Raw genomic sequence first — 8,626 nt, 5'->3', positions numbered from 1 at the left:
GTTTTGTCTTCATTGATTACTAGACCGACCTGTTTTGCCGCAGTTTCCAATTCTAGGAAATATTGTTCAACATCTCGATTGCTACGCCCTATTATGTTAATGTTACTAGAGTGTGATGAGATTTGTATCGATGTATTGTAAATAGTACCACCATCTCTAATTCGTGTTTCTCGGACTGCCTTCTCCAAGGCAATGTTAAATAGGAGGCAAACGAGGGCATTCCCTTGTCTGAATCCATCCTTTATCTCAAAGGTTCAAGAATTTTCTCCCTGTATCCTAAAGCTGGCTTTTAAGTTAGACATTGTCATTATAATTAATCAAATAAGTTTTTCTGTTATATTAAACTCAAGCATTGATTGGTATAATACTGTTCTCTTGACACTGTCGTATGCGGCCTTAAAATCGACGAATAGGTGACGTGTTTCAATGTTAAATTCTAATGTTTTTTCGAGGATCTGTGTTATTGAATGAATCTGGTCAATTGTTGATTTTTCTGGAGTAAATCCGGCCTGGTTTTTTCCAATTATGCCAACTGTGTAAACTTGTAGCCTTTCGTAGAGAATATTTGCTAGTATTTTGTAAGCAGTTTCACCATTCACAGGGCATGATCTCATTTTGCCAGACAAGAAGTAAAATTTTATGCAGTGCTTGTAGCAGGGCGTCACCACCATTCTTGTAGAGCTTACTACAAATTTGATCAGTTCCTGGTGCTTTATTATTTTTAAGCTTTTTACTGGCTTGGGCAACATCTTCACTGGTAGGTAGTCTTTCGTTTAGGTTGAATAAATTCCAATAATTTCGATCTGCTACGGTATTATCTGCTTCTCCGATATAATGGCCGTTAAATTTTGCGTTCTGTTTCCTGGTTGATTTTTTAATTCTTCTTACGTGAATTTCTAGTTCTAATAATAGTACTATTTCTTAGTGCTTTTTTAATGATGTTTTAAAGTACTAGAACTTTTTGCATTTGAAGTTGTTCTCATGTCGTCTAAGTTCCAGGTGCCTATGTTTAGATATACCCTTGGTTCAAATCTTACTTCAGTGTTATTTTGATGTTGTTATTTGCCTTATAGATCATGTTTGTGACTAGCTCCTCCACCATTATAGCTAGTCTTTTCTATTCGTTGGAGATAATAATTATTATTGTCGGATCAGTTGTTGTATTTTATGTAGTGTGCGTGGTTTGAACGTATAAGAGCCCATTTGTTCTTCTTTTTAGCTGTGGCATTGTGTTTTCTTGTTGTCTATGTTTGACCCAATGTGGTACCCTTGGCCATCCCCTAAAGCTGACTAGGTGTTACCTTTGACAGTTTGCGCATTTTGTTTGTGTGTTGTCGGTATTTGTCAGAATTTTGTTTATGGTTTTCGCCGCTTTGACGCATCTTGAATCCTTTTAACATGCATTTTGGGCATTTTAAAAACCCAGGTAATTAAAATATTAGGGAAGGCCATTACTTTTTAAGGTCTTCAATTTGGATTGAAAGCTTTATAAACAAAGAAGAATATGTATTTATGTCAAAACAAAAACAATATTGTATTTTCAAATATATATTTCAGAGTAATATACTCAATAAAAATTCTTACAATGTACATGAAAATGTTACAGTTCTTACAATATTTTCTGTCTTCTAACTTCTTGAATGGATTATTCGATATTATCATTTAACAATCAGAGGTAATAACATAAGAGGTTCTGTATGAGATACAAGACAGGACAAGACAAAAGTGGCTAAGATGTTGTCAATTAAAAAATATAATCAATTCATTATTTAAGCAAAAACGGCACAGTTAAATCAAATCAGAATCTAATTCTATCACAACGAGTTTATCATGTTTATCCTAATATTAATCATTTTTAGATAAGATCTACCTATCCCTATTGTCACGTCATATCCAGCTTGACAAAATCTCAAGTTGTCAAAAAACGCCAAAAAACTTTAGTGGTCCACCGATTGTTCGTCATTTATTTTACTTCAAAAGAAATTAATTTCTCTCTCTTCTTTTTTATTATTTATCAATTACACTGGTTGCACATAGTATACCTAATAATAAACTTATTAAGTATATATTCTTACTATAAAGAATCTTTAACACATGTTACAGACATTTAAGACGTTTGATTTAAATTTTTAAACAGGATATAAAAAAGGGAATGCCCTGTTGAAGTATCTGTTGAAATAGAGTCCTCATAATAATTATAGAAGAATATAATGAGCAACTAAAGCTCAACATCTTTATATCTAATCTTTCCACTAGTGAGCATAATTTGTATTTCCTGTAAGCTTAGTCCTGTTGTTTCTGGAACGAATTTGAGTACAAATATGGAAGCAATGACTGTACAACAACTGAAGAACCCAAAAGCCCCACATGCTCCTATTAAGTTTGTTAACCATCCAAAGTAATTTACAGTTAGAAAACAGCAAAACCAGCAAAACGAAGTAACGATTGTAGAAGCCAGAGATTTAACGTGTCCTGGAAACAACTCACCAGCTATGGCCCAAGGCAAAGGACCCAAACCCATGCTATAAGTAATAATAAATACGATCAGACTAGCAATGGGAAGCCAGCTTATACTTGTTGTGCCAGTTTGTTGAACATCCTTTAGGTAGAAATACAACGCCAGTACTCCCATACTAAGTGCCGAACCAGTAGCAGAAATCGTAAGCAAACGTCTTTTTCCAGATTTTTCAACAATGAACGGACTTAACGTACTAGCAAGGATTTGTATAATACCTACAATGATGGTGCAGATCTCTGGTGGCAAATCAACTCCAGCATCCGTAAACAAATTTTGTGTATAGAAGAAAACAACATTAATTCCAGTAAACTGTTGGAATAGCACTAAACCCAAAGATAAGAACAAAGCTCTTCTAAGTCCTGAAGTTTTTATTATTAAAGAAAAATTTCCTGTTTGCTCTTTTTCTTCTTTTATCTGTTCTTGCATATCTGCTAAATCTTTTTCGGAAGCAGATATTATCTTTCCTGATAATTTACTTATAACCTGTAGTGCTCGTTGATTTTTTCCACGTTGCAATAAATAGTAGGGACTCTCAGGTAGAAAGACAATAAACAATATTATGCAAATAGTTGGAGGAAAAAGTAAAATAATGTTAAATAATTTTAGAGTAATATAGGGTCCTAGAGCATATGGAAATAGCACACCTAAGGTACAAAAAAGTTGCAGATAAGACCCCAGTGAACCTCTTACTTCGTTATCGGCAATTTCTGCAACATATATGGGTATTATTACATAAGTCATTCCGCATCCTAGTCCACACAAGAATCTTCCAAAGTAGAATAGCACTATCTTTGTCGCAAATATGAATATAGTAAACGCAAAAATGAAAGGTGTGACCGCAGTCATTATTGTTAGTTTTCTTCCAATTTTACTCGCCAGTACTCCACCTAGAACGGGTCCTAATATGGCTGCTAGCGGTAGGAAAGAAGCGATCAGTCCTTCTTCGGATGTCGTTAAAGTATGATCCAACGGACTAGCGTCCAAATCCTTTAAACGGGGGATTACTGGGGAAGACCATCCGAATGCAGTACCGCAGACAAAGGTTGAAATATTAGCTGAAACAAATGAAATTAAAAATAAATAAATGATTACATCGATCGATTTTAGTTTTTGGAGTTTATAAATGATTGTAAAACTTAATCGGATTAGGTAATAAAATTAAACGTATCATTATTTTCTTCAAGAGATTCTATTTGCTTTATTGATTTTTTTTGAGATATTTGAGTTTTCTTCCCCGAAAGGTGTTTCACGTTCAAATCAGTTAAAACAGTTATAAAGCAGGATTACATAGTCAACTATTGCTACAGAGTTTTTGAGTACATTGAAATTACTGGATTCTCACCTAGCAATTTACAATTAAAATAAGGATCAGTTGTCATTATGCTGTGTAACATTAATCAACCTCAACTATTTAATAAAATGAGAGCGACTGTGAAAAGGGTAACGAATAATGTCATTGAGGCAACGATCATTAAGAAAAAATACAAAGGAGAGGATGTCTTGATCCCACGTATACCGATAATTTCAACGAACTTACCATTTGATTTTAACCGTTTACAATTATTGTATGTGCATTACGCTTTTGCAGTGACAATATACAAATCACAAAGACAACCGTTGGAAGTTTGGGGAATTAACTTTTTGATGAGTTTCCATATTTCGCGCATGGACAATTATTCGCTCGTTGGAAATCCGTCATTGTAGTATATTAATGCACCACAAACAAAAATAAAAGTATTGTTTATTAGAAAGCATTCAATTGATTTAACTTTTTTCATACATAATAATATATTTAAGTATTTTTTTTCTGTTAATTTTTAGTTTTTTTTTTTATACAAATTATTTAATTTTAAGGCGGTCGGGTCGGCTAGGCAGATATTAAAAATTAACCTTATATATGTGGCTGTAAGCAAAATTGAAACGAAAAGGACATTGAGGACTAAGTAGATATCTACATATTATTATCTCACTATGATATTATATCATTAAAAATCGTAGGCGCCATTTTCCAAAAATATCTATACAAAAATACGATAAGTAAAATGCAATCTTAAAGGTTAAGGATGTGATAAGTATCTTCAAATTACTTAGAAATTTAATAAATTTATTTCATAGAACTTCTTGTGTAAAACGTTATAAATTAAATTATGTATTTTTAATTTATATCATTTAAATAAATGGTAATTTTAAATTTATACCATTTTACGCAAAAAGTTTTTATTTGATAGTAAGTTTTCATACTATAGTGAAAAACCTTTTCACAAAGAATGTTTAGAATGTTATATTTTTAAATAAATATTTTTCATAAACAAGGTGATTCATCAAAAATCTCCAATCTCTGAGTTGTAGACCTCAAAATATGATGATTCTGCCCCTTATACAAATATTGCTAGTTTCCGAGATACCGGGTGGTTAAAGTTTACATGCGGATTTTAATTTTCGCAATAATTTTGTATGTTTTAACAATTTTTATTTAAAAATTGACAATTTGACGTTTTTTGGCATGAAAATTGCTAATTTAGACTCTAATTTACCATTGTTAATAGAGGGCGCTAGTTACACTTGGTTGTGTTTAATACATCAAAGCAACATTTTTTTGGGTGAATTATGCGTAAAATAATGGAAAATTATGAAGAAACCCTAAATTCTACAAAAAAAAAATGATTCTTTTGTGATTCATGTAATTCGATTTGTTATCGAGTTATTTGCTTCAAAAAATAACAATTCCTTTAATTGCAATTAAGTCAAAACATTACAAACCCTGGACTACCAAATGTATCCGCATATCAGCCAAGAATATGCCTTCACTACTGTACATCAAGAAATTTACTACTAACATCTTTGTCACTGAGTATATCTCCGAGTACACAGAAACCTATCTAAAACTTACCAACACAGCTAAAAAATGTACTATCAAAATCGTTTGGGAAGCTATAGAAATATTGCAAAAGAGACTTGGTCCATAATAAACGATCTTCGAAATAAAACTAGCACAGCTCAAACATTTTCTCTTCCAAACCCTGAAAATCTAAATGAATACTTCATTAATGTGAGTAAAAATATAACATCAACTATTTTGCCACAAGATTCTATTTTCTATCTCCTCATTTTAAAAAACGTCTCGAATTCATTCTTTATAAGACCAGTTGATCAATCTGATCCAAACAATCAGTAGTATCAAAAGCAAATCTTCCTGTAGTACTGATGGACTATCCATAAAAATTTTCTTAAACCTTCCAAAAAATATGTTGGATGTCCTGGTCTCATTAATTTTCCTTTGAAAAAGATGTATTTCCAGAGTGCCTAAAGACAGCCATTATTATTCCTCTTCATAAGGATGGTGAAAAATCGAACTGCAGCTATAGACCTATTGCCTTATTACCGGTCCTATCCAAAATTATTGAGAGACTTATAAAAGCCCGACTTAGGTACCTTTTCGTTGAAAACATCATTTTATCACAAAGACAGTTCTGCTTTTTATCTAAATAAATGTACCAGTGATGCTATGTTTTCTGTACTACATGAGGTCTATCAAGCACTAAACAATAATGTTTACACTGTCACTGTTTTTTGTGACTATGTCAAAGCTTTTGATTGCGTAAATTACGACATTTTAATAAAAAATCCAAATTTCTACGGAATTCGAGGCTTTTTTTTTCAATTGGTTTCAATCTTACTTGAGGAATAGGAAACAACTAGTTAGAGTAAATGATACTGACTCTACTCACAAAAGCATTGTATGTGGAGTACCACAAGGTTCAGTATTGGGTCGTCTACTTTTCCTTATCTTTATAAATGACCTTACTAACTTAAAAATCGATGGAAAAATTTTTCTTTTTGCTGATGATACCAGTATCACCTGGAGAAACTCTAATATTGCAACTACTCATGCAACTATACCTTCTATTCTATTTAAAATAAAAACCAAGTCCGACTCTAATTTACTCTCTTTTAACGTGGATAAGACAGTAGCATTATCATATAAAGGAGCTCTTCAAATGTCCTTCCTTAAATTAAAGTAATTAAAGGAAAAAAAGTTTAAAGTAAATGTTCAAAATATCTACAATTTAATTTAATACACTAATAAACCAGCGTTAAAATAATTCAAACCTATGACCCTACATCTACACGCTCGGACGAGGAAGTGAAAGACGGTTGAGATTTACTTTCAATGCACGGCTACTGCAACCACTTATACGTATTTCGACCTTCTAAGTCTAGCTTCTGCATATATCGCTCTGAGGAGATCTAAGAAGGTCCAAATACGTATAAGCGATAAATGATAACTTAAAAGCTATCAAGAACGCAGAGAAAACGTAATACAAATTGCAGGAAGGATCATGAAGAAACAGTCAGTCAATACTTAAAAGGCAAAAGGACAGAAGAGACGAAAACACGAAGAAAATTTAAGAATAAAAATGTACAAAGGCACGCATACTACGACAACTTAATAAAGATATTAATACAACTGTGAGACAAAACTTAAGACAATATAGCACCACAAAGATAACAACGGTTGTCGAGAAAAATAGAAGTGCTGAAGAGAAGTCAAGCTTCAGGTAAGAAGAATATTGTTGTTAAAAGCTGGTGATGACCAAGTCATTATTGAGGCTATTAAAGTAGGAGGAAAGACAATATTAAAACCATTAACACACTTATATAACTTATGCCATTCATCAGTATAACATGTTTATAGTCATGCGCAAATAGTGGGATATAAAAGAGCTGAAGAACTATAGACTTAGCTTATTATCGTTCTCATTTATAAGTTGTTAATAAAGATAATAGCCAATCGTTTTAAATAAAAACTAGACTTCTATCAACCTTGCGAACAAGCAGCATTTAGATCTAAATACGGAACAAATGATCATTTGCAAACCATCAAGTCGTTAACTAAAAATTCAAGCCAGTTGACTCCTGTAACTATTTGGGAAATGAGATCATAATTAGTCAAGACAACCAAACAATCCAGCTGAAGATATAAATAAACCTAGTTTGGGCTGCAGTTAAAATGATGAAGAATATTTTTATGTCAAAGATGCCAAGGTGTCTAAAACGAGAAGTATTTAATCAGTGAATTCTGCCAGTGATATAATAGAAATACAAGAAAATAATGTAAGGGGTTTCTCTACTTGACAGAACACCTAATGCTTTTATACGCAAATGATATACGCTGAATGAAAAAATAACAACAATAAAATGGAACTGGACAGGTTATGTAGCAACAGCAGTTTATAATCGATGGAAATAAACATTTTGGAATGGAAACTCAGAATACAGCTAACAAAAACCGAGTTCGACCCCCGATGAGATGGCCCGATGATATAAAAAGGATAACCACAAACTGTATTCAGGCGCAAAATTGGCGTGACAAGGCATGCGAGAGGCCTATGTCCAGTAGTCGACATTGAAGACTGAATGACGATGATGATCAGAATATTGATTTCAAGTGAAATAAGCAGACAACCATTTCATATTGTGATACATTATTATTTTTTTTTTCGGAAATTGTTTTGTGTTATAACCGATTGTACTGCAGCCATTTGACATATTAAACATCTTTCATTCGTGTTACCTTATGGCTCAGGTCTTTGTATTGACGACTGTTTACAAAGACAGAACCGACGGCTTTACGAGTCCTCCGAAGCACGGTGAGGACTCAGTTAAATTTAAAATTGAAAATTTCTCTTGTCTGTCGGGATCGAACCACCGGGCCGTCCGGCTTGGCACGTCAGTACCTAGTCACTGAGCTATAGCCGACACTTATGATACATTATAATTCATAATGATACGATAGGGTAATGATTGTGTAATAAAAAATCAAAATAGATTTGAAATAGGAGTTTGATATTCTATAAGAAAGAATTCTTCTAAAGAAATAATTTTTTTTTATAATCAAATGGTATTTCAAATGTAACACAATTATTTTGTATTGTATATCAAGGCTACTACGTAGAAAAATTAATTTTTTGGTTAACTTAAATGCTTACCAGCAATTGCTACCAAATATAGGTATGTACGATTTGGTCCGCTAGCCCCCATTTCCCCACGATAGTCGTACAAAAACTAACATTGCTCTTTGGAAATGCATCTTATATAGTCTACAAT

General features: G+C 32.7%; 1 protein-coding gene across 1 annotated transcript; it reads right to left on the bottom strand.

Annotated features, from left to right (window-relative positions):
• Positions 1-1,558: 1,558 nt before the first annotated feature.
• Positions 1,559-8,626, bottom strand: LOC140438187 (facilitated trehalose transporter Tret1-like). The gene is made up of 2 exons (XM_072527898.1): positions 8,509-8,626; positions 1,559-3,573 (listed from the first exon to the last, which is right to left on the bottom strand). Exons 1-2 carry the CDS (start codon positions 8,558-8,560, stop codon positions 2,219-2,221), a joined length of 1,407 nt encoding a protein of 468 aa, XP_072383999.1. The 5' UTR covers positions 8,561-8,626; the 3' UTR covers positions 1,559-2,218.

Source organism: Diabrotica undecimpunctata, chromosome 4 (genome assembly GCF_040954645.1).
Source record: "Diabrotica undecimpunctata isolate CICGRU chromosome 4, icDiaUnde3, whole genome shotgun sequence".
NCBI classification, from domain to species: Eukaryota; Metazoa; Arthropoda; class Insecta; order Coleoptera; family Chrysomelidae; genus Diabrotica; species Diabrotica undecimpunctata.
The sequence above is the reverse complement of the archived record's forward strand: the minus strand, read 5'-3'. Positions and strand labels throughout refer to the sequence as shown.